Source organism: Labeo rohita, chromosome 1, assembly GCF_022985175.1.
Source record: "Labeo rohita strain BAU-BD-2019 chromosome 1, IGBB_LRoh.1.0, whole genome shotgun sequence".
Lineage (NCBI taxonomy): Eukaryota > Metazoa > Chordata > Actinopteri > Cypriniformes > Cyprinidae > Labeo > Labeo rohita.
In genome coordinates, this window is record NC_066869.1 from 27194179 (window position 1) to 27221647 (window position 27469).

General features: G+C 36.0%; 1 protein-coding gene across 12 annotated transcripts in view; it reads left to right on the plus strand.

Moving 5' to 3' along the window:
- lmo7b (LIM domain 7b) overlaps positions 1–27469 on the plus strand; it is a 46426-nt gene that overhangs the window by 12094 nt on the left and 6863 nt on the right. For 4 of the 12 annotated variants that reach the window (XM_051112960.1, XM_051112968.1, XM_051112995.1 and 1 more), the window contains exons 9-24: positions 2057–2216; positions 7397–7426; positions 7920–8127; positions 10636–10772; positions 14020–14440; positions 17011–17280; positions 17817–17931; positions 19563–19724; positions 21132–21298; positions 21885–21948; positions 22095–22154; positions 25026–25051; positions 25137–25244; positions 25506–25595; positions 25780–25994; positions 27278–27322. In XM_051112960.1, coding sequence (XP_050968917.1) covers positions 2057–2216; positions 7397–7426; positions 7920–8127; positions 10636–10772; positions 14020–14440; positions 17011–17280; positions 17817–17931; positions 19563–19724; positions 21132–21298; positions 21885–21948; positions 22095–22154; positions 25026–25051; positions 25137–25244; positions 25506–25595; positions 25780–25994; positions 27278–27322 — 2278 coding nt within the window. Of the gene's footprint in view, positions 1–2056; positions 2217–3044; positions 3351–3760; positions 4067–7396; positions 7427–7919; positions 8128–10635; positions 10773–14019; positions 14441–17010; positions 17281–17816; positions 17932–19562; positions 19725–21131; positions 21299–21884; positions 21949–22094; positions 22155–23399; positions 23433–25025; positions 25052–25136; positions 25245–25505; positions 25596–25779; positions 25995–27277; positions 27323–27469 lie in introns of all 12 variants that reach the window. The other 8 variants (XM_051113004.1, XM_051113011.1, XM_051113020.1 and 5 more) reach the window with 6 other exon arrangements.

Below are 27469 nucleotides of genomic sequence, written 5' to 3' on the forward strand. Positions count from 1 at the left end.
TATCTCCAAGTGTTATCACCAAAATCACAATGTCTTGTTTACTTTGTGACTTCGATATTGCATCTCTCAAACACTTGGTAATGAAAGTTCACTACCTAGACCTTGTTCCTTCGCCCGATCCATTCACGTAAGTGTGACATTCCTGATCATTCCACACCCATGCGGTAATGCGTAGAGCTGCTGAAAGTTGAAGGATGCAAGACTGTGGGGTGCTCTAGGGTTGTCATGATACTAAAATGTTAAAGGGATAGTAACCTAAAAATAAAAATTCTGACATTAATTGCTCATCCTCATGTCGTTCCAAACCCATAAGACCTTTGTTCATCTTCAGAACACAAATTAAGATATTTTTGATTACGTTGAAGAGCTTTCTGGCTCTGCATAGACAGCAATTGGCTCAGAAAGATAGTAAGAGCATTGTTAAAATAGTCAATGTGACATCAGTGGTTTAACCATAATGTTATGAAGCTATGACAATACTTTTTGTGCACAAAGAAAACAAAAATAACGTCTACTCTTCAACAGTTTCTTCTCTTCTGTGTCAGTCTTCAACGCACATTTGCGAAAGTATACAGCGCATGCGTGTGGCGCTGCTGACACAGGAGCCGGCGTTCTGACCTAGAAAGTCCATCTCTCTTAGTTCAGTGTCTATATATTCTGGTTCAAATAAGTAATGCTGGAAAAAAATTCTCTCTGTCAAAATCTTCAGACATGTTTACAGAGACTGTATTATGTGCAGCGTGTGTCTTCCTCTGCTTGTAAACAAGGGCAGCACTTCTGGGGTCGATGTCAGAACATTGGCTCCTATATCAGCAGCTTTAAGAGAATGCACTGATCCAGTGCATTGATACTGTACGTTCAGTCTGCTAGGGTACTTACCAAGATGGGCATTTTGATGCTTCAAAAGAGAGCTTAATGTATGCACACATCCTGAGGCGTGAGTTTGCGTGCTTCGGATGAGCTCGCCTCTTCTGCCTCTTAAAGGAGAAGTCCACTTCCAAAACAAAGATTCACATATAATGTACTCACCGCCTTGTCATTCAGGATGTTCATGGCTTTTTTTCTTCAGTCATAAAGAAATTGTTTTTTGAGGGAAAACATTTCAGCATTTTTCTCCATATAATGGACTGATATGGTGCCCCGATTTTAAACTTCCAAAATGCAGTTTAAATGCGGCTTCAAACGATCCCAAATACGGTTGTAAGCGATCCCAGCCAAGGAAGAATGGTCTTATTTAGCAAAATGACATTGTTTTCATAAAAATAAACAATTTGTACATTTATAAGTGATTCTTTGTTCTGGAAGTGGACTTCTTTAATTGTATAAACTGGCGAAGCTTAAATGAGTTTAGTTTAAACACGGATAGCAATGTGTGCTGTTCAGGTCTCACCTCCTGCGCACGTGATACAGGTTTTCACAACAAAACCAGCCCAATTGGTCCTCAAAACCAGGGTTGCCAGGTTGCCACAACAAAATCTGCACAATTGCTAAAACAAGAGTTACAAGAGTTACAAGAGGGTTCTCCTAGTAAATTTCACGTTCCACTTCAACCCACAGACATAAAAAACAACCCGCGGCAATAGTGTTGAAATAGCCCAATTCCACTGGAAAACCGCAGACTTGGCAAGGCCACTCAAAACTAGCCCAATCGTTTAAAGGGGGACCCCCGGTAAAAAGCGTGTGTATTGGGACACCAGAATGCGCCTCCAATGCGCATCCCACAAACATACATTAGCTGATTATTTATTAGTTAGCTACATTCGTTATTTGTAAGAAACCATATTACACATGCGTTGTCAGATTTAATGCATGCTGAACCGTGTGTGGAGAACCGTACGGTTCGATTTTGTGTGTGTCTGTGTGGTTATTTTTTTATTTTTATTTTGTTGTTGTTGTTGTTGTTGTTGTTTTATTTATTTATTTATTTATTTATTTATTTATTTATTTATTTATTTTTCCTCAAGAACTGTTACACCCCTAATGTGCACAAATATGTGAGGTGTGCTTGACTGCTGATCTTGTTTATCATCTTTTTTACTCTCTTGTGTTCTTGCAGGTTGCTGTAGTGACGCAGAAGCGGAACATTGCTTCAGGATGGCGGACGGCAGTAAAAGTGATGCCCCCATCAGAGAAAGAGTACACGTCCCATCTGCCCTGAGGAAGAAAAGGCAGGAATATCAACAGGGAGACAGAAGTTATGCAGGCAACCTCACTAGGTATGATACTCTCTTTTCTAGCTGACTTCGCTTCAGAAACTGACTCTGCATAAAAAAAAAGTTGGATGACAACTTTTGCTGAGCTTATAACAGATAAACAGCAGGGTGTCAATGGGTTTGTCTTTTTTTTTTTTTTTTGTTTTTTTCTTCTTTCTTCAATTAAAATTTCCAAAAAAAGTCAGTAAAGAAGCCTCAAATGACTTATGTAGTTTAAAATGACCTTAAATATGGTTTTTGTCATTTGTTTTCATGCTCACAGAAGTCTTCACTTGGCGTTTTATGTAGGTAAATGTGTTTTAGTGTGCAATGTTTCTATATAAAAAGTGTTAAAACATTAAGTAAAATACAATAAAATAAATTACAATAAAAAACAATAACATTGGTTTAACTTATTAATTTTTTTTGTATTAAATATTTAATCTACAAATTTGTATTTGTATGAGAACATTTAATATTATTTAAATACGAATTTATTTCTATTTTAGTCTAAATTTATTTGGAATCTAAACACATGGTGAATATTTTATTTTATATTTTTTATTTTATTTATCCAGCCCTATTTACCATGTGTTTAGTTCAGCTGATCACTTTGTGTCATTCAAGGATTTTCTTTTATTAAAAGATATTGAATTTCATTGCATGAAACATGCATATATCCTGCTTGACTTTTAAGATCTTGCAGGTTTTGTTGTTATAACTTAAAAGAAATATAGATTATTAATTTGTCCAGAAAAATTGTTGACTGTTAACCGGGTTGGCTGTAGTAAATATATTGTTTGTGTAATCGGAGGTGGTTTTCTTAGTCTGTCCACCATCTTTTGGCTGTAGTGAAAGTGGGAGGGGCTTATGCTGTGACCTCCCTCCTGCTTCTGCCTTCCTCCAATGGGCAAGCAGTTACCAGAGTGACAGTGACTCTGATGTGGATCGCCCTGAACCAGACCTTGTGCAGGACGACCTAGCGAGTCGCAGATTTCGCTCTGTAACCTCCATGGCCCCTGTGAATTTTGCGATCCCATCAAAGCCTCTGGGCCCAAGGGTGGCCCCTGTGGTGACCCCAAGTGCTAGGAAGTCATGGCTCACCTTGTCAGATGCCTCACGGCTGGCCACAGTGCTGCCCCAGAGATCAAACCAGAGGTCAGAGTTCAGAGAGTGTTTCAACTATAGAGACTGTCTGGTGTGGTGCCCTAATATTTGTGCTTGTGTACATCCAACTGGTCCTAACTACTTTGTTCATCTCTTCATAACTAAATAAGCTTTTTTAATTTAGAAGACGTGCTGAGTTTTTCCCAAACTCTAGTAGAACATTTTAAAGAGTTATTGCTTGGCGTGATCCTTCAGTTTCAAGATTCATGTTGGCACTGTGTGGGTCATCACTAATTTGCTATTCATTCATTTCATTGCTAAAACTACTTGTGGTTTGATGTTGCTGTGCGTTCCACTAACTAGCACTAAAAACAAAAGCGGTTAACGGTTTGTCCATGCATGTGCTTCTTGGAGACGTTTTTGCACTCATCTCATAAAGATGGATCTCTCTTGGGAAGCAGTGTGTCATCCATTCCCTCTGAAAATGGACCGGCAGACTTTGATTCAGCCACTTTGGAGGAAGAGTTTCTTCAGCGAGCCCTAAACAATGGCACGAGCGACTCTGATGAGGACAGAGGATATGCCGATCCTGTGCTGGATGACCTTTATGCTCGTCGGGTACTCGTCTCTGAGCATCAGACCTCCATCAATACAGAGTCAGACAAGTTCTTGCCCAAATATTGGACACCTGAGGAAGATCTACATGTGAAAAAGATCAGGCTAGGGTCCCAGCGCAGGCCATGGTATAAGAAGATGCAGGGCTTCAGGTTTGTGTCATAAGGAAAAAGAAGGTCTTTTAGAGACAGTTTGAAATTTGGTAGAGAATCACATTTTTTCCCCCACCAGTTCAGAATAAAACTTTACTAAAAGTGATATTAAATCTATAAAATATCACAATTGCTCTTACGGAACTTCTATGCTTGTTTTTCAAATTTCCATATTCTTAACTCACATGGAGCCACTGAATCAAAACGGCAACCCCTGTAAAAACACAATATTGTTAATACTATTGATTTGTTTCCTCCAAAATTCCCCCATATCAAAGTAAGAAAGTATTTTATTTTATTTTATTTTTTAAACCAGTGGCTTTCTTAAAGGGATGGTTCACCCAAAAATGACAATTACCCCATTATTTACTCACCCTCTAGCCATCCTAGGTGTATATGACTTTCTTCTTTTAGACAAATAGACCAATTTGGAGTAAACGTCACAGTTACATCACTTGCAGTTGTATGTGCATTGTGGTTGCAGACAAACAATGGTAAAAAGTGGAGGTAAATGGGTAAAATCCATGGAATAAGAGATGAAAACAATTTTTGTGCCTTTTGATGTCAAAAATAATTTTTGAGTCCAAATCATTTTTATGGAATACTGTCGTCAAAGATGCCATTTGAAGCTAAAAGGATACGCTTAAACGCATACTATGAATGAAAACTGCTATGATTACTTACTTTTAAAGCATAAATTTAATTTAAAAAATAATTTAAATTAAATTTGATTTAAAAACAGATGCAAGTTTATATCTCCTAATTTGGACTTTATAACCTGATTTAACTCAAATAGTGAGTTTATCAATTCTGAGGGGAAAAAAAAAGCCAGAAGTGTGGGATATAAACTCCTATTCTGAGCCGAGGGGAAAAAAGAGAATGATGAGTTGTTTTTCTTTATTAGAATTGTGAGATATAATCTCGGGAATTATATCAAGAATAAAGTCAGAATTTTGAAATAAAAATTAAATTTACCTTTTTTTTTTTTTTTTTTTTTTTATTCCATGGCGCCATAAACTGTCACTTGAAAACCGTCATTTTCTGTCACCAGATAGACTCCACCCACAAAAAGTCATCCCTGCTTTGAATATGTAAGATTATCCCACTATCTAACGTCAATTTCTTTGAATAACAGTGCTTATCGCTGGGTGGCAAGCTCTTGTAATATGCGGAGAACAATTTAAAAAAGACATCTAATCAATATAATCCATAATCTTTTTAAATGTAAATATTTTGTACCGTATCCGTGTAATTCTCTAGCTGAAAGACTATCTCTCTGGGGTTCAACTACGTCCTAAGTCTTCCACTGGAACGCTGCTCTCTTGTACCCGTTCGACAGCGGAATCTAGAGATTACGGTTTATGAAGTTCAAATATGATTATTTTTCTTACAAAAACACATCGATTCACCTCAGAAGGACGTGTGGAGCACTTTTTATGATTGATGGATCCACTTTATTGGACTTGAAAATCTCAACAGCCATTCATTGCTATTTATAACGCTTGGAAGAGCCAGGACATTTTTTATATTTTATAACTCTGATTTGTATTTGTCCGAAAAGTCATATACACCTACAATGGCTTGAGGGTGAGTAAATCATGGGTTAATTTTCATTTTTGGGTGAACTGTCCTTTTAAAGGGATTTTATATAAATTAATAGTAGTGCTATGTTCTTATGTGGCTCCCTGTATTTGGTCTTCCTTTTTCATCTGTTTAAAATAATGTCTTTTCCCTTTTCCTCTGCTATTGCTTCCTTCTTTTTCTGTCTGTCTCTCTCTGTCTCTTTTTTCCTGTAGCCGAAAGATGTCTGGTTCCTCTGAGGACGACTCTGATTTTGACATCACTCCTTGGCTAGCTGCACCTGCTCCAAACCTTTCACCTGATTCCAAATCCCCCCACACCTTTTGAGACATTCTTACTTTTTTGTTTTTTTGTGTAGTAGTGCTTTGGATAATTAACTCAAGCCATAGCTATATATTTGGAGAAGGATATTGTATGCTAATCAAATGCAGATGAGCAGAATGTTTGTATGAAAATCTGCATAATTTTTAAGCTTTTCTTAATTTGTTAAAACACTGCAACGTTTTAGCTGGTAAAAGCTATTTATACGGAAGATACTATGTATGTTTGCACCAAAACTTTGCTTCCTTTTTAATGGAGCTTAATTTAAGCCTAATGTAGCAGCTGTGGCCATTTTGAGATTGGAACAAATTCTTAATTTGGTAATATGCATCTAATCTCTGTTTTTCAGTTCCCCAGTGTCATTTATTTATAGGTGTGAGATGACTTAGAAAAAAAGCCTGAACATATCCACTGAATTCAAAGATTAAGGTCTGAACTTTTAAAGTTGAACTTAAACCGGCAGCTTTAATGGTGCAATACTGAAAATAAGTCCATATGCATTTACATTTACATAGAATAACTGTGCAAACAGCCCCTAAGACTGCATTTGTGCAAGAATCTCTATCCATCTTATTTTTGCTGTAAGAACGGGCATGGCCACTTGTATATTTTATGGATCTGGCTTCCTGTCTGATCTGTGTCCAGCTATTTTTAGCTGTACAAAACGGCTTGTTTGGCTGCTTGCTATTGCAAATTGGTGTGTTTTACCAGAATATTTTAATGTATTACCTTAATTATGAACACACTGGTTTCTAGTGCAAACAGTTTTACTGTTTACTGCACATTGTTCTGCATTGAAGAATAAGGTGAATAACATCTAAGCAAAATGAAACCTAGAACATTTATGATTTTTACAGTGAGCTTCAACCAAAAATCTCAAAAACTAAAGATCTTGTGGGATTTGCTTGAGCTGATTTAGTGTTACAGATGATTTCAATAGTTTTGATTCACAGTTGTCATGATAATGTAATAAATTCTTGATGTTGATGTTGTTCATACGCTTGAATGTTTGTCAGTCTGATATGTCACAGTATGAAGTCAAACAACTTTCACTAAAATGTCAAATTAACTTTGTTGGGCCAATAAAAAAAAAAAAAAAACAGCTCAGTGGCACATAATTTGTGTGAATTATTTTATTTATTTATTTATTTTTATTTCAGTTATTTTTGGCAGGTTTGCTTTTAGACTCTTATTTGCTTTCCACAATATGTTTCATTCTATGTTCTGTGTGTGTGTGTGTATGTGTGTGTGTGTGTGTGTGTGTTACATTATAGATTTTATTTTATTATTTATTATTATTATTATTATTATTTTTTTTTTTCATGGGGGGCACTATTCTTTCTAAGCGATCCTCCTTGGGGAGAAACAAAAATTATATCTATTCACTATAAAGACAATTTTACAATCAATATTTTCATGGTTTCCCAGATTTCCCATGAGACACTCTCGGTACACAGGGTGAGTTCAGCCATTTTTGATGTTGCTTCAGTGTCATCTTGCAATAGCAAATGCCTGATTCCTTTTGGATTCATGGCTTCATTACATAGCCTGCTTTTTTTCTATTTGAATGTGTGCATTTTTACAGACTTGTCCCTCAAGTAAATTATAAAATCAATCATCGCACAACATTTTACAAAGTGCTAAATGCCATGTAGCAGTGCCTTGCATGTTGTATCTCTGTCTTGGCTTTAAAGCATATGCTTATGTTATATTGTAATATTTTGCTATTATTTTTCCATCACTGTGTGGAGTTTTCTGCTGGTTTATCTTTCTATTTACTTTACAATGCTAATGTCTTTGACACTGCTTTTATGGAGCGCAGGGTACAGTTCAGGTCTTAACCTCTAGATGTCAGTATTACATAATTATACTTATGTAAAAGCAGACATATTAAACTTATGGGCTTTTGGTGATTATCATTTAAATGACCATGTTCATTTCCACTTAACAGAAGCAAATCTATGGGTGACATCACACTGGAGCCCATTCCACAGGAATCTGACAACTGCTCCGGCTTTGACCCGCTGGGGTCACAGCATGTTCACCAGAGGTCTGTTGGAGAGGTGACCCTTGAACCCTCAGCCATAAGGAGGGTTCAGCAGGAGCAGTTACAGAGCATACGGGACAGAATAAAGGAAAGTGAAGCCAAGTGGCACGACGTAAGTGATGCTTATTTGCGCAAGACTCTTCACGGGACCTTCTACCAGAAACGTACATTTTCACTTAAAAAACCTTGAGGGGAAAAAAGATCTTATTCTTAAATCTGAATGTTGAGTCATATGGAGAACATGTTAAACTATTAGAAACGCATATGTTGCCGTCTCAGCATGTTTTTATTTATTTATTTTTTTTTAAATAAAATACATTTTTTATACGCATTTCACCCCTAAAATGTCAGGCCCTGTCACAGACAAATTTGTGTATGTTAGAATGGTTTCCTAATGAATTTCTTTGATACAAATAGCATTTTCTTATTGGTCACATGTCCCTGATTGTATCTAACATGGTTGTGTAATCCCTTTCGGTCAACTGCAGTACACAAAATCACAGAATACCTGCCAAGCACTCATATTGTTAAAAAAAAAAAACTTTACATAAGAGATTTTTTTTACAGATTTATTTTCAGCCAAGGACATATAATAAGGACCTAATTCATTAGAATATAACTGACAACTGATATAGTCCAAACATCTTTTTAATTCAATATTTCATTTTATTTCAACAGAAAACATATGTCATTTAAATGTAATCAACAGACTAGCACAATGTAAAGTAACTGTGGTACCACATAATATTACGACTCTGTAAAAACAGGGTAATACTATGGTAATATCTACGTTATTACTTATGCAATTTCCGTTATTACCATGTAGTTTTCTGTCATTTCCTAGGTAATAATGTAGATATTACCATGATATCACCCTGTTGTAATATGAAGTGGTACTGTGATGGCTTTCTCTTAAGCCTAATTGTTTTCCTGATGCTCTCTCCATAATTTGCGCCTTTGTGACTTGTGAATGCTTTTCTTTCTTTCCTTTTTTCTGCTTCCTTTTCTGCCTTTCTTTCTAAAGATGTTTCTCCTTTCTCTCAGGGTCTGCGTTTAGTTGTGCCCGACATGCCTTTGTCTCTGAGTTGCACTAAAGGGAGTCATCTAACTGCAACCTGTCTGAAATGGAATAATTACAATCATCATTACTCAAAGTTAATATAAATGATAATTATATCTATATATGTATTGAAATATCATTAATATGCAACCCCAAAAGCAGTGCTACATAGGCCTAGGTAAAAGTGGGATAAAATTAAAGAAGTCCACTTCCAGAACAGAGATTTACAGATAATGTACCACCCCCCAACCCCCCCAAATTCAAGATGTTCATGTCTTTCTTTATACAGTCATAAAGAAATTGTTCTTTGAGGAAAACAATTCAGCATTTTTCTCCATATAGTGGACTCCATATGGTGCCCCGAGTTTGAACTTCCAAAATGCAGTTTAAATGTGGCTTCAAACGTTCCCACATGTGGTTGTAAACGATCCCAGCCGAAAAAAAGTATTTAAATTGTTTTTTTGTTTTTTTTTTTAATGAAAATAACCAATTGTTTTGCTAGATAAGACCCTTCTTCCTCGGCTGGGATTGTTTACAACCGCATTTGGGATCGTTTGAAGCCGCATTTAAACTGCGTTTTGAAAGTTCAAACTCAGGGTGCCATATCAGCCCATTACATGGAGAAAAATGCTGAAATGTTTTCCTCCAAAAAAAATGTATGGATATTATTGAAGGAGTTTTTTTGTAAATAACCGTTTTTAGCATAACAAAGCTATGAAATCTGTAGGTCCAATTTGGCAGAGGACAAGGACAGGATTTGTAATTTTCAAAAGTGTTTTTAATTAATAAAGAAAAAAATATCTGAGAACTTAATGGATGACAGAACAGCTCACAGAAATCAACCATTAGAAAATTTTAGACACTTTTTGGATTAAATGCTTTTTATTTCCTGTAACAAGTCAAGGACAGATAATGTACATTTCTGGTAGAATGTCCCTTACATCATGGTGGAGGAACTACTGAACTCACAGATTATGATAATAAATAGTGTTTAAAGGGATGGTTCACCCAAAGAAGGCAAATGGCTTCATTTACCGACTGTCATGTTTCAAACGTGTGCGTGTTTCATTGAAAAAAATGTTGGTAACCAAATAATTTTGGTTACCGTGACTTGAATTGTTTGGACGATTCAGTATTGTTAGTATGTTTCTCAATTTCATCATCTATGTTCCACAGTCAGTGAAACAGGTTTTAAACGACATGATGGTCAGTCAAGTGTTTATTTTGGCTATTTTTGGAGCCAAGGGTTGTCGCAGAGGAAAATGTAATTTCTCAGGACATCTGATTCTGGCAATATTTTCTGTGTGTTATTCCATAAATGTTGCTTAAAGCATCTTTACATTTCTCCTAGATGTTGCCGTTTCTGAGTTGGCACTGCTGGGGTCCTCAGTGAGCCGAATAATAACAGAAATGTTTTGTTTTGGACTTTTTTTTTTTTTTTTTTTTTTCCTTTTCCTCCCCAGGATCATTCACACATCAGACTGATGCTATTGTCGGACGTTTTTTTTTTTCTTTCCTGGTATTTCATTTATCACTCAATTTTCACCTCTGTCATTGCAGGATCTGAACAGGTGGAAGAGCCGGCGGCGAAGCACAAACTCTGACCTCCACAGGAAGCGTGAGGAGAGGGAGCAGACTGAACTTATTAGCAGTGGAGGAGGGGTCAGCGCCAAGCTCACCGGGGTGCCAGAGGAGAGGTAGTAAATACTGTAGTATATTTTACTCGCAGTGATGCATTTTCTGTCTGTTTTAGTACATTATTTAAAGGAACAGTCCAACCACAAATTAAAGTTGTTATTTATTTAAACTATTTATTTATTTCAATTATTTCAAACCCAGTTGACTGATGAAGTGGAGAATTCAGCAGAATGTCAGAGCTTATGTCTTTTATACAATAAAAGTGAATGGGGGACCATGGGCTGTTAGAAAAAAAGTTCTGTCATGACAACTCTAAAGAGTTTAGCATGGTAATATACATGGCAGTGTTAATGTTTTTTGATCTTGGCAGCATAGATCTGCTACGCTGCTGCTGTGGCAGAGCCAGTACAGCTACTGCCAATACATCCACAGACATGCTGCTGTCAGTATAACGTATGAAATAACCCCTGCGTATAACATACATGAAACTACACCATAGCAGATCTATACAGGTGGAGCTGGGGAAGGTGAAGGGTTTCTGAAGCACACTGTATCTGCTACAGCAAGCACTAGCCAAATGTTCCAATGTTGAGCAGGAAGCTCATTGGCTGCTGATGCAAAAAGAAACCAATCACCTGTGCCATGTGAATGATGTAGTTATATCAGACTGAGTTAGAACTTATCGGTTTGTGCCATCTGGAGTTGACACAACTTTATATTACTTATGACTACTTTCACTTTATTCAGTGTAGCCTTGTGTATAGAACAGATTAAAAGTTATTTACCAAAATTACTTATTGACAGCCATGGTGTGACCATTTACTTTCATTGTATGGAGAAGTGGCTTATTAATTTTTCAAAAAAAAAAAAAAAACTCCTTTTGTGTTCATGCAAGACAGCAAGTTATGTGGGTTTTGGAAGACATGATGCTGATCAATAATGACATTTATGTTGACACATTTTTATTTTTGTCCCAAATATTCCTAACACATGGGCAGGTTCACTAAGAATGAATTGCTCTAAAAGCTCTGTTTTTTTGTGTGTGCTACAGTACATACTGATTTGCTAAAGGAATTATGTAGATCAACCAAACATGCCCATAAAATTAGCAGTGATGGCAATTTCCACCTGGGTAAATCTGATGCAGTAATACATGGAATGGCATAATATGTTTCCTTTAACTGAAACAATCATTGTTCAAAATATTCTTTCTCTCTATTGCGATAATGGTGCGATGCAAATTGCGAAGTGCAATACAAAGTGCAATTTATATTGAGCCTAATTTACATAAGAGAAAGGTTTGCGCATAAAGAAATGCCAGTGACAATTTCTGGACTAGATCTGTAAAGCTGGATTGTGGGTGGAATGGGATAAATGAACCACTTAGAATGCAAGTAGAGTTTCATATATGCATCTGCTTGTGTATACAATGGCTTGTTTCTGCTTCTGATCCAGAGATTCAGTTCTCTTTCAGAAGATGTGTAATAGCGCCTCCTATAATATATAGTATAATAGTGAAAACTCAGAAATCTGGGAATTTGTCAGTGGTGGGGGGAGAGTTAACTAGTCCTTCAGCTAGGGTTAGAATCACTGTTCTCTGTGTACTTTAAGTACCAATATCATAGTGGTATTAGATGCTGCAGTGCCATCTATTGATATGGATCAGCATGATTGTTTTATGGAAATTAGGCCAATATACATTAAGAAAAGGCACTAGTCAGGATCTTTCCACTGGTGTTTCCATCTTCTGGCATCATACCTTTTCAGGTACAGATTCTACCCTTGTGTCAGTTTTATCTATCTGTGTACACTGCTGTTCAAAAGTTTGGGATCTGTAAAATTTTAAATGAATTAAAAAAAAAAAAGACTTTTCTGCTCTTCAAGGCTGCATTTATTTTAATAAAAATACAGAAAAAAACTATAATATTGTGAAATATTATTGTACTTTAAAAAAAAAAAAAAAAAAAAAAAAAAAAAAAAATATATATATATATATATATATATATATATACATACATACATACATACATACATACATACATACATACTTTAAAATAGAATTTATTCCTGTGATTCAAAACTGAATTTTCAGCATTACTCCAGTCTTCAGTGCCACATGATACTTCAGAAGTCATTCTAATATGCTGATTTATTTTCGATGTTGAAAACAGTTGTGCAGCTCATTTTTTCCTTTGGAACCTATGATACTACTTTTTCAGAATTCTTTGATGAATAAAATGATAAAGAGAACAGCATTTATTTAAAATGGAAATCTTTTGTAGCAGTATACACTTTTGTTCAAAGTTTGGGGTTAGTAAATTTTGAAAGAAATTAATACTTTTATTCAGTAAGGATGTGTTAAATTTGATGAAAAGTGATAGCAAAGACGTATATTGTTAGAAAAGATTTCTATTTTAAATAAATTTCGTTCTTTTGAACTTTTTATTCAGCAAAGAATCCTAAAAAAAAGTTCCAAAGGTATACCAATACCAACATTGCTATTAAATTAGCATATTAGAATGATTTCTGAAGTATTATGTGACACTAAAGACTGGAGTAATAGCTAAAAAAAAAAAAAAAATCAGCTTTGCATCACAAAAAAATTATATTTTAACGTATTTTAAAATGGAAAACTGCTATTTTAAATTGCAATAATTTTTAATATTATTTTTCCCTGTCTTTTTGGTCAGATAAATGGAACTTTATGCATAAGAGACTTCTTTAAAAAAAAAAAAAAATAAATAAATAAATAACATTAATAATGTACTTTTGAACAGCAGTGTAATTAAAACACTTTTTAATAAGTATTATTGTAAAAAGTGTTTAAAATCTATATAATTAAAACACATTTTACAGAAAACCATTATGAGTGCAGTCTTCATCTCAGTGATTGTAAAGCATTATATGACTCACAAAAACACTATTTCTTTCTTAATGTGTACCAAACTATTGAATGCATCTTTAACAATAAACAAAAGTAGGCTATATGTATAAATAAACATCCGCCTAAGATTAATAAACACTAAAATTTAGTTTATAATACCTAATGCATTAACTGATGTTAACAATTGGAACATTATTCCAAAGTGTTACCACTTGCTGTTCACTTGTGGACAATAGAGACATTTGATAGTTACACCTGTCCTCCAAGCCCTCTCCACCCCCTGCTCCCTGCTTCCTATCATTCAATGCACAGGTGACCACTAACAGCCATGTGCTTTTCAGTAGAGTCCTGCCCCATCCTTTAACTCCTGCCCTGGGATCAGATCAGGCATTCACTCCAGTTGTCGGTTCACTCTCTTCCAGCTCCAACATGCCCGGACCCATGAGTGATGCGGGCTCTAGTGTCAGCAGTACTGGGTGGTCAACCACCGCGGCTTCACCCCTCACGAACGGGACATCTTCTGCTCTGACCAGAGGCACTTACCCAGAGACGACTGACTCAGCTGGGGCATTCTTCAGCCCTCCAGCAGCTGTTGTCCCTCAACAGAGTTCACTGACCAGCCTGGCTACCATGGATCCAGAACCCTACGAGCAGCAAGGTACAGACTTCAGCCATCGTGCAAGCCTCCTAGAGAGCTTTTATGCAGGGGGAGCACGTGTGTCTGCCACTCTACCCAGAGGTTTTAGAAGGTCAGAAGGTCCCTCACGCCTCTCCACGGGCGTCACACCACGTCCATTTGGATCCAAACCCTCCAAAGTGTCATCACTGCCCAGAGTATATTCCGTAAGTGCCCATTATTAGCATTATATGTTATAGATGTTCTTTATTCAGAAAAAAATATCACATCTTCATGTGAGTCTGAATTCTTATAGTGGAGGCTTTTGATTGTGATTAATGGATGTTTGCTGTTTGTGTCGATTTCACATGGTTTTAGTATCTCAGTGTCTGATTCGTAATGCAGCAACTACAATACTTTTCTCTTTGTTCTTATTTGTTCCTGTCTTTATATAGTGCAATTTTCATTTTCTTTGTACCCGAATATTTGAACTCGTATAAAGACTCAAAAAAGACTGGGCAAGTATCTGATTAGCAATGATCGATTATGAAAGCAATTACATGATTTTTAAAAGTGCATTTTTCTTTTTTTTTTTCTTTTTTTTTTGTTTTGTTTTTTGATTAGTTGTTACAGCATGCTGTTTAGACCGGAAAGCTAAAGTGAATGCATGCAGTGATACCTAGAAATTATTAGTCATACGTAGAGCTAAAGAACATCTGAAATGCATTTTTAACAATATTCAATCTTAATATGTATATATTTGGTGTTAATTGGCTTAAATAGTTTCAGTTAGAAGATGTATATCATCCAAATAGCCATTGTTTGATTTATTTGGACTCAAATTATTGAAACCATTTAAGCTAAATCAAGGAAATTAATCCAGTCTATCAGTTTGAATGTTGTTTTTTATATATTAAAGTGTAGATTAGAGACATCTAACATCTTCATCTTAAAGGGATACTTCACCCAAAAATGAAAATTACCCCATGATTTACTCAACTTTAAGCCATCGCAAGTGTAATTGTAATTTAGAGTTATATTAAAAATATCCTGACTCTTCCAAGCTTTATAATGTCAGTGAATGGTGTAAAGAAATAAAGTGCATCCATCTATCATAAAAAGTACTCCACATGGCTCCGGGGGGTTAATAAAGACCTCCTGAAGTGAATCGATGCGTTCACTTCATATTTAAAACTTTATAAACCATAATCTCTACATTTTATAAAATGCTGGATTACAAACAACCCTAGCGCTAGGTAAATATTGGGAAGAACACATGCTGGGTTATTTTGACCGAGCTGGTTGGGTTAAATGTTTTCACCGAACATGCTGGGCTATTTTATTTAAGTCAACTGTTGTTAAAAAATATTATATTGCTGGCTTAAAATGGACTGGAACTTATAAAAAAAAACAAAAAAAAAACGCCTTTATGCAAGGGCAAAGGCGTTTCCATCCTGCGAAACAGCCGCTGCTGTTGCAGCTGACTGACATCTCCTCCTTATGTTGTGTAAAATAGTATAATTTACAACACAGTAAAGACCTTTATTTTGCTGAAGAAGTGCACCAAATCAGCAGCGCTGAGAACCGCTCTCTCCTGAAGAGGACTCAAAAAGCCTGCGCTCTTACTGTAACTCAGCAGCTGGGTTGTTTCGTCATAGACAGGCTCAACCAAGCGTTAAATGTCCCAGCAGCTGAGTTACAGAAAAAGTACCCAGCACCTGGATAAAAAATATTAATAAAAAACCCAATAAAATGACCCAACAAGTTGAACACAGCATTCGAGTCAAAAAAAAATAACCCAGCATCTGCTAACTGTTGTACGTGTGTTCACGAGAGGGTGGCTTTCCAGTGAGTAACATAGGATGTAGGCATAGCATAAGCTCCGGTGAGAAGTGATGAATGTGGAAGCACAGTGGAGGGACCAAAACAAAACACTGGTCATGAATTAGAAATGCAAAACAAGAATTTGTTAAAAAAAAAAAAAAAAAAAATGTCAGAGGATTTTAATATAAGCCAAGAGGAGAATGGTTTTTCTTTCCTGTAAACAAAGCTTGGTTCTCACGAGACCAGTAATAGTCAGTTAAAAAGTACATTGAAATTATTTTAATATTCATGATATGGCTTAATTTTAGATCATCAGTAATCACTGTATATGTAATGACAGTATTACCCATCATTTACATACTTTATTGCCAGTGGCACTTCCAGTACTTTTTTTTTTTTTTTTTTTCAGCCCAGAGTCTTACTCTAATTGTTAGTTTCTAAGTAGCACCTAAAAAGAGAAAGAGTGGTAGTTTGTGCAGTGTTCCATGTGTGAAGTTTAGTGTTACTCCTCATCACCTGAACATCTAGCGGCTGGCTTATGAATAATGAATAAAACCACTACTACTGCTCTGCGCTCCGGGTGCTTTGTGAAACCCAAGCTGTGACTTTGGTGTGTGTGTGTGTGTGTGTGTGTGTGTGTGGTCTTTTCCATGACGAGCTTTTCAACCGTGCATGGTCACACGCAGTGTTCGGTCACCATGTCTTGAACAAAAGCAATTGTGTGTTCTCTGTGTTAGTAAGTGTATTGTGTAGCTTTTTTTTATTTAGGCAAGAATTGAAAAAAAGTGGCTTCATAAATTTGAATTGAAAACAAACAATAAAAAAAAAAAAAGAAAAAAAGAAATGGCACCTGAAGGTAGTTTCAAATGTCAGAAATGTGTTTTGGTTTTAGCAAGTGCAAATATGAAGAGCAGGGAAAAGAAAAGAAAAGAAAACACTTTCATTTATTTGCTTTTATCTTGGATTTCTACAGATGGATGACTCTCATAAAAGCCTGATCAGTGGGAACAGGGACCATTCCATCATCCCTTCTTTCCTCAGCGGTCAAGAACAGGTCACAACCTCTGCTGACACGGGCCACTTTCGTTCAAGCACTCATCCAATCAACCTTAAGAAGGAAGAAGAGAGAAGAGATGGAAGGTTGTCAGCACCTCCAATTAACTCTTTTGTCACTAAAGTGACTATGGCCGCCTCCAGTATACAAACATCTCCTCCTGTCGTCTCCGAAATCAGGGACATTACGGTAGGCTTCTTGACAATCTGAATCAATTAAATCAAATCGTGACATCCAGGATATCCTTAATCTAATTAGAACACTCAGTTAATGCAAACTTTTGTATACAGTTGAAGCCGGGGTGTGAAGATCAGGGTAAATTTAACTTTAAGAAAAATAAGAAAAATGTACACATCTTCATACTCTGCATCAGTGAGCGCTTGAACCTTCTGTAATAGTTGCATATGAGTCCCTCAGTTGTCCTCAGAGTGAAAAGATGAATCTCAAAAACATACAGTCTTTTTTGGAAGGGGTTCAAATACACAAAAATGCTGATGAACCAAAGAATCTGAGGGACATGAAGGATTTTTCTGTTTAGGACAAACAAGAGACTTATAAGCAACTAAAAGACAAATTACAAAAAAACACACAGCTGTGGATCATTCTGGTAACAACATTCATTTTTGTTTGTGTTGTACTGACTGGAGCGGATTTCTTGAAGATGGTGTCATGGGATCCTCAGGTGTCACATTCTCTCCCTGTATCTCTCTCTCTCTCTTTTTCAGGTGGGTCAAAGTGAAATGCGAGTCTGCTTGAATCAGAAGCCTAACAGCGGTAGAGACTTTGGATTCAAGGCACACTGGGACTCAACTGGTGCTTTTGTGAAATCTATTCAAGCAGGTAAGACATGTAATTTAAAATGGTTCCAAGCAAACTTATTTTAAATGCATCCAGGCTTTGCCATTTCAGTTAATAGAGAGGGTGAAATGTGAGCAATCTGTAAATCAGTCAGGATAGATGTACATTATATAGATGTTTCTACCATACAGAATCTCTGTTTAGAGAAACAGAGTGCATTGCTAATTTGCTGCTTGATGAATGGTGCTCATTCTGTACTTGTTAATTTTTTTTTTTTTTTTTGGATGTTTATTGTGCATGATGCTGGAAGTTGTCTTTATAGTTTTCTTTAGTTATTGGTAATGCAGTTACTGTTTTTGTGCATATATTCCCTTCTGCTTCCGTTCAGCCACACTGTGTCATTCACAGGATTCTGGAGTGAGACGGAGATGAATGATTTATTGAGAACAGTGAAGGTGTTTCTTACTCTGCATTAGTCTGATTGGTTAAACTGAAGGCGTCCTGTAGGGAGTCTGGTGCTTAGCTTAGGATGTGATGTATCCTCATGAATGAGAGTAGCTTGAGCATTCATCTGTGACCCATGCGCTTAAAAAAGCAGGTCAGGGCAGCCATGCATGCAGTAAATGTAGCTTAAAGCACATCTATGTTATAGTAGCTTTTCTCTGTATCATTGTATAGAAGAGACTGAGAGCGTTTGGTTCTGACTCTTGGGATCCTTTTAATCAGCCGCATCATGTGGCGTTATGAGACGGGCTTAGGTGTAGAAGGCTCAGGTTGATCTCCTTCCCCAGAATTCCATTAAACACACTAACCTACATGTAGAGCCTCATTAATGATGTATGAACCTGTTCTGTTGTTTCTGTTCCATACCAGTCAAATGTTTTTATTTATTTATTTTTTTTAAGAATTCTCTGCTGCTCACCAAGCCTGCATTTATTTGATAAAAAATACAAAATGCAAAATTAGTATTATTGTGAAATATTTTGACTAATTAAAATAACATTCTATTTGAATATATATATTTTAAAATGTACATCAGTCTTCAGTGTCACATGATCAACCGTTTTCTACAACAACAATAATAATAATAGTAATTAATGTTTTTTTTGAGCAGCAAATCAGAGCAATAGAATTTGTGAAAGATCATGCGACTGGAGTAATGATACTCAAAATTCAACTTTGAAATCAAATAATATTTTAAAATATATTCAAATAGAAAACAGTTATTTCAAATAGTAAAAATATTTCAAAATATTACTGTTTTTGCTGAACTTTGGATCAAATAAATGTAGGCTTGGTGAGCAGAAGAGAATTCTTTAAAAAACATTAAAAATCTTACTGTTCAAAAACTTTTGACTGGTAGTGTGTGTATATAGGTTGTGGGCACACATAGTTGATCTAATGAACAAATACTGGGGAACAGGTGAGAATAAGATTAGAAATGCATATACTGGAAAAAGCTGAGACATTTTGACCATCCTGTTTAAACGTTGTTAGATTGTTTCATGTCCCAGTAAATGAAAATACCCACGAGAACTAGTTTTTTTATTCGGTAAATGTCCTATTGGTCCAGATCTAGATGTGAACTTAATTCTGTATTTTCACAAACTCTCTTAGTTTGGCTAAAAGGGACAACTTTGACCTGCTTAACCTTCTTAACCTGCATCACACAGGCAGCCCAGCAGAGTTGTATGGTCTGCTGATGGGTGATGAGATTGTGGCGCTGGGTGGATGCAGGGTGGCTGAAATGACTTATGAGCAGTTTAAGGGCAGTATGGACACAGCACAGCAAAAAGGCACTTTACTGATGGACATCCGACGACACGGCCAGAATGGTGAGGATGTGGAACTTGTTTGTTAAAATGTAACACTGCTAAAGAAATAATGAAAATTAGCTTGACCTTTACTCCCCTTTAAGCCACCAAGATGTAGATGAGTTTGGTTCTTCATCAGTTTTGGAGAAATTTAGCATTACATTTCTTGCTCACCAGTGGATCTTCAGCAGAGAATGGGTGCCGTCAGAAAACAGAGTCCAAACTGTGTAAAAACATCTCAATAACCCAAAAAGCTGTGTATTTGTAAGAAAACAAATCATTAAGGCATTTTTTTGTAATTCAAACCGTTGATTCTGTTGCTAAAAGATGAGTCCTCTATCCATAGTAACACTTCCACCAGTGAAAAAGTCCATCCTCTTTTGTCCTTTTACATCAAATATATTTGTTTAGAACAGTTTTGGACTGTTTCTTGCTTGTAGATGGTGTTTCATCTGTGCATATTTCTGTCCTGATTGAGAAGACATTAAAGAAAGCAATGTTTTGGATGAACAATCTCATTTTGGCCTAATTTTAAATGGTTTAAGTTAAAAACATCTTAATGATCAATTTTGTTTCTTGAAAACATGCAGCTTGTGGGTTTCTTATATTCCTTTTGGATTGCAGTGGTTTTTTATCAACTGTTTGGACTCTCAGTCTGTCAGCACTTGTTCACTGTTAAGGATTTAAATTTCTCCAAATTTGTTCCCATGAATAAACAAACTCATCTGCATCTTGGATGGGTGAGTACATTTTAAGCAATTTAGTATAATTTAAAATATCATAATTTTTCACAGTTTATTTTGACATTTTGTGCTACCAACAAACAAATGTTTTTAACACTCACAAATCAAATGGTTATATTTTAAGTGCTTCTTAGAGTAAATCTGTCTTTTTGTCTGTCTTTGCTGGCAAATATGGCACTTTTTATATAATACCGAGTATAATAATGCATACACAATGGAATTGAAAGACATAAAAATGTTTTTTAGAAACTGTTTTTGCAATGGCATGCTGGGTCTTTATTTTTTATATTTCTGGCACGGTTCCTTCTGCTTTTGTCAGATTTTTATGAGCTGAGAAAGTGAAAGTGCCATTCCAGATTCAGATGCTTTATCTGTTGCTTTCTGTCACTGTGGGAAGGTGGTCTATCTGTCTGTCAGTCAGTCTCACTGTTTGGTCTGAATAGTGTGTGGGTTCACTGTTTTTATTTATTTTTTTAAGTTTTTCTTATTTCCACTGGATCAGTTTCATCAAATGGAGTAATTATGAGCACCCTTTAATTTCATTAATTGACACATATATGAAACAGTATAAATTTACCCACTTAAAATTCCACTTTCACAAATTACAAATCACAACACTAAATCTCTAACAAGTTCACTAATATGTGACTTGGGATTTCTGATGTATGTTTTGGGTACTGGACAGACTGGGGCAGTGACCAACCTTCCCTACCATACAAGAGCCATAAGACCATCAATTTGACCAGTGCCAATTCAACACTTATAGGGCGGCCTGAACACTATGTCTCAATCAGCACGACCTCTCCAGTGGAGACCGTGGTGAAGTCACAGGTCAACGGACAGCCTGCTAATGTGAGTCAGAACTGGTTTACTGAATGTGGTGGACTGTAGGACATCAATAGGTTTAACACTTGTTATTGTCGTTGTTTAAATGTTGTCGTTTTTAATACTTAACTTCATATGCTTGCTTATACAGTGATTGCTTAGGGGGATGCTATTGTTCAACAGGATCAATAATAATTTGTTTAAAAGAAATGAAGACTTCCATTTAGCAAGGATGCTATAAATTTAAATAAAATCTCAAATATATGCTGTTCTTTTTAACTTTGTTCATCAGAGACTCCTGAAAAAATGATGCGTTTCCCACAAAAATACTAAGCAGCACAATTGTTTACAGCTTTGATAATAATAAAAAAATGTATCATCTTAAATGTATCAATAAGATCATGCCACACTGTAGGCTGGAGTAATGGCTGCTGAAAATGCAGCTTTGTCATCAGGAATAAATTGCATTTTAAAATATTCAAATTATTTAAAACTGCAGTAATAGTTAACTTCTATTCTTTAAAAAATATGAAAAATACCAGCTCCAATATTTTGGTAGTGTGCATTTATTTAGTATGTATCTATTTGTCAAATTTGACGTTACACTTTTCAGGGAGTGCCATCTAAAGTGGTGAATGGACGTATACAGGACAATCCAGTTGCTCTAAGAAACAAAGGTGGGTGCTTTGACCCCTTCAGCAATAAACCTTTGTCCTTCTTCAGTGTTAAACTGAAGAATTGTCATGTTACACATTTAAAGAAGAGACTCAAATATGTGGAAAGTTGACAATCTTTCCACACTTCTTTCCCACCTGTGTTGTAGACTATGAGAACATAGTTTTGAAAAATCATAGAAGAAAGTTAGACTTTCTCATGCAAAAAGGTAACAACATTCACTTAGGCTGTAGCAGTTTAATGCTACGCAGCTAATTGATCAATGCAGCATATCAGTTAATTATGCTATGACTGATTTGTATTAAGCACACTCTTAATGGAGTGTATTGGTGAGGTCTGTTCTGTTGAATCATAATGTACATATTCGCTTAAAAACAGGTGGGTTTGTTTGCTTATTCTGCATTCTAAGGGCTTGACCGTCTAAAGCATTTAGTACATACAATAAATCTATCACCTATTTAAGTTAAGATTATTTGATGTGCCCTTTTCTCACTGCTGTATGTTAGAGCTGTAATCTGGCCTTAAAAGTTAGGCCCACCAGTGCCCGAGCCTGACAAGTACATTTTGATGTACTGAACCCCTGAACCCCTTTACAGCCCGACATTATTCAAATGTGCGCAAGCACACAGCTCTTTTGCCTTTTGTCAAGAATAAGTCATTTATACATGTTTTAACATAATTTATTCATGACTAACTTAGGCAATAGGCCACTTAGAAGTTGGAACAAAGAAATAAAATAAGTCCTCTGTAACATCGGAACATCTCAGCACTCTAAATAGGCCTAGGCATACACTAGGCCAACGAGCCAATAAAAATGAGTCTTTCTTAAATTAAATTAAGATAAATTCTAAATTAAGATGGGTATTTGGCAATAACGAAATTAAGATAAAGACTCCGCGGGATTTGCTTCGCTACTTCTCTCCACAATCCGGCCTCAACGCGACGGTGAATAGCAGCTGAAATTTAATAAAAGAATAATGCCAACATTAGCCTATATACTCAAGACTCAATTAATATTTAGTTATAATTTGAAAAACCTTTACTCACCCTTTTGCTGCTGCTACTGGCCGGGATGCATAGTACTGATCTGGATAATTTTGCAGGTTTTGGAAATTTTGCCAAAACGTAATCGCCAGAGGCAAGCCTCCGTTTCACCTCCTCAACATCCATTTTCGCGCTAATCGAAATGCATCACATGACCGCTCATTTACCGTGCAAGACGGAGCGCAAGCCCGTGCCCGGCCCGAGCCCGAGCCCGTGTAAAATGATATAAATTAAGCCCGAACCCGTCGAGTCCCGTCGGGTCCTGTCGAGTTCGGGCAAAGATCTTCAGCTCTACTGTATGTACCAAAAGCTTTTGTAAGTCATGCTCTAGGTCTGATCAATGGGTTTTTGCTGCTTTCCATGTTATTGCTCTTACAGCTAAAGCTAATGCTAATACTCTGTCCTTCAGGTTCCACGGTTAGCTCCTGGGTCTATCTCTGTGGTAAATTAAGATGTGTGCTGTTTGTGTGCTGTGATGCATTGTAATTGTCTATTCACCTTATTCTTCAACATGGAAGCCTATGGGTGACACTTCCAGTTCATTAGCCGCTATAGGGAAATAATGAGAAGAACATGCTGTAAACGGGTAAAACTGTTTGCACTACAAACCAGTGTGTTAATAATTAACGGAGAAGTTCACTTCCAGAACAAAAAATGTACAGATCATTTACTCACCCCCTTGTCATCCAAGATGTTCATGTCTTTCTTTTGTCAGTCTTAAAGACATTTATTTATTTATTTATTCATTCATTTATTTTCATTTATTTTATTTTATTTTATTTTATTTTATTTTATTTATTTATTTTTTTTGAGGAAAGCATTTCAGGATTTCTCTCCATATAGTGGAGTTCAGTGGTGCCCCCGAGTTTGAACTTCCAAAATGCTGTTTTAATGCAGCTTCAAATGGTTCTAAATGATCACAGCCGAGGAAGAAGGGTCTTGTCTAGCGAAACGATTGGTTATTTTCTTAAAGAACTGACAATTTATATACTTTCTAACCTCAAATGCTCGTCTTGTCTAGCTCTGTGTGTGCTCTGTGTATTCCGGGTCAAGACAGTTAGGGTATGTTGAAAAACTCCCATCTCATTTTCTCTTCCAACTTTAAAATCATCCTACATCACAGCAGAAATATCGACAGTGTTTGAAGTTGGAGAAGAAAATGAGATGGGAGTTTTTCGACCTACCCTAACTGTCATGAACTGGCATACACAGAGTTCACACAGAGCTAGACAAGAGGAGTGTTTGAGGTTAAAAAAAAAAAAAAAAAAATATATAAAATATATATATATATATATATATATATATATATATATATATATATATATATATATATATATATATATATATTTTATTTATTTATTTTATTTATTTATTATTATTATATATATATTTTTTTTTTAATTAGAAAATAATTGATTATTTTGTTAGATAAGATTCTTCTTCCTTGTTTAGTGCCTTTTGAAGTTGCATTTAAACTGCATTTTGGAAGTTCAAACTCGGGGGCACCATAGAAGTCCACTATATGGAAAGAAATCCTGAATTTTTACAACAGAAGACAGACAGACATGAACATCTTGGATGACAAGGGGTGAGTACATTATCTGTAAATTTTTGTTCTGGAAGTGAACTTCTCCTTTAAGATTTACAAATGGCCGCACCCACTCAAAAATAAGGTGGATATGTCCCTTGTAATTCAGTCTTTTAAACCAAAAAGTGCAGATCCGCAATTTTATTCCACTGCAATTCAAATGCTTTGAAGTGTATACCATGCGCTACTCCTCAGAGGTGGTTTTTACACTCTCATCATGTTTGTCTCTGTCTTGCATGTTGTTTAAAGCTTGCATACCAGCATATGAGTGTGAATTTGTGGTGCGCTCACTTGACCGTAGTGGCTTTGGTTACAGTTCTGTTATATGAGCAGGGGGTGCACTGAGCCACATGAACCAACAGGCTACAGGCATGGAAAACTCATGTCTGTATGTGTTCTCTGTTATGCTATTTAAATGAATAATCTTTGTCTCCACCTTTTAACTAGGTGGCTCGGAGTCTGCCATCTCTGATGTAAGTCACATCTGTCAACCACATTTAGTCTTTATCAGTATTAAATTCACATTTATCAGTATCAGTGTCTTTTTTTTGGTATCAGTTGCAGGTTCCCACCATCAGTACCACCTCTTCTCGCTGGTCATGGGATCATGAGGAGGAGAGACGGCGGCAAGAGAAATGGCAGATGGAGCAAGAGCGCCTCCTGCAGGTACACAAATGCTCTTTGATTGTTTAATTTGATATATTTTAATTTCAGTATAGGTAATATTTTACTTAATAATTTATTTGCATACATTAGAAGTTCTATCAACCAACTATATGAGGTGTCCAACTGAAATGCATTCTAAAGTGTATTTAAACAGTACTTGGTGTTCAGCTTTTAAATGTTTTGCTGATAATGTAATTTTGTAATAGGCAAATAAATGTAAATACATGTTTACTAGTAGACTTTTGTCTGAAATGGTTTCAGGAGAAGTATCGACGTGATCAGGAGAAGTTAGAGGAGGAGTGGAGGAGAGCTCAGCAGGAGGTCTATGGAGAGGAGCACATTGGCACTGAGGTCAGAAGATTGTCATAACTTTCATCTGTCTTACGTCATCATTTTCCAATTTCTCTCATTCACGCTCAAATACAGCATGTAAATTGTGAAGTTATATATAGTGGTTCCATTGCCTTGGGACTTTGGACCATTATGAATGGTCAGTAAGAATAACACCTTTATTATTACCTTCTGCCGGTTTTAGGAGCAGAAATGCCCTGATGTGCTGTCCAATGGAAATACTACTTATATTCAACCACCCTTTTTCAACCAATCCATTGCTACCACTACAGTGGCATCCAATCAGAATGCAGAGAAGATGGGAGCAACACAGAACAGACAGACTGCTGTGCAAACAACAGCAGGACAGCAGCCACTAAAGGCAGAAGTGGAGTGTGATTCAACCACAAAGAGTCAGTGGTAAGAAATATGCCAAACACAAGATGGAAAAGAAGTTGTAGCTGTTTTATGTTATTAATGCTAAGAAAACATTAGGATTTAGCATTTTTGTCAATATTAGGGCTGTATTCAATAAAAAAATTGTAATTGCATATCATTTTAAAGTGGACATCGGATGCAAAATTCACTTTTACATGGTATTTGCATATAAATGTGTCTTGGACACAACCACCCTACAATGATAAAATCTATTCACTTCTTTTTTTCTTTTATTGCCAAAAAACCTAAACAGTCTAAATTACCAAGCTGTTCTAAGCTGTTTGACATCAAACTGACCTACAACCTTCGACGTACTGTCGTGTATTAGCATATTTCCACCTTCAGCCTGTTGTACGCTGTCCGCCATTTACTCCGTTTTTGAGCAGCTGTATCAACAACATCTCATAAGCAATGCGGGTGTTTTGTATTTGGATGTAAAAGTGAACATAATAAGAGTCTTAATTTTCTCCCAAAATCAGAGCCCTCAAGGACGCAGTGGATTAGTTTTGTTTTGATGCTTACACAAAAAAAAAAGAAAAGAGGTGTGGGGTAAACAGTAGCTCATTATCATTTAAAGAGACATGCACCGAAATGACTTGCTGTGAACAGAGCTGTTCTGACAAGATAAAAACTGTGTTGTTGTGTAAACACGACTACTGAGGAATAGAGAATAGAAGAATAGAAGACATTGGGCTGTCACTAACGAGTATTTTGGTAATCGAGTAATTGGTCGATTAATCTGACAATTGATCGAGTAATCAGACCATTTATGTATTTTTTTTTTTTGTGGTATTAAAAATAGACATCAGTGAAAAAGGCTTTAAAATGACTTAAAATACATATATAATAACAACGAGGCAATAATAATTCAAATAAAGTATCAAAAGCAAGTAATCATATGGTTTTATTGAACAAAACTGTTAAAATACATTAATTATAAACAAAAGAACTAATGTACATTACACATGTATAACCTGCATTGCATATATTTATTTAATTTAATTAAATCATAGCGTTTGTGAATTCACAATAGCTATATGCTTTATTATGATTTTTAAATGGGTTTAATATATCATGCAGCCTTGGAAAACGGTCTAATGCTATACCATTAGCACCATTGTGTTAACCTGACAAAATTGGATATATTAGTTTATTTTTTTAAGCTTATGTGGCATTTGTAATTTGTGTGGCATGTGTACATCTTACTGCTGCTTTGGTCATTGCTCGTATGTCTACCTGTCTGCTTCTGCTTTATCCTGCTTCAGCTCAGAGGAGTCCTACGGGTTTGCCAAGCTTACAGTTTCTGACAGGTCAGTTTGCTTTTGGGGCTGCGTTTGCTTATTTTCATGGTTTTTGTGGCATAAGGAAGATGTGATGATGTGCATTTGGCAGCACTTTTTTTCTGTACTGAAAGGTTTCCAGTTTCGAAAAGAAGTGTGCATTTAAATGTAAGGGTC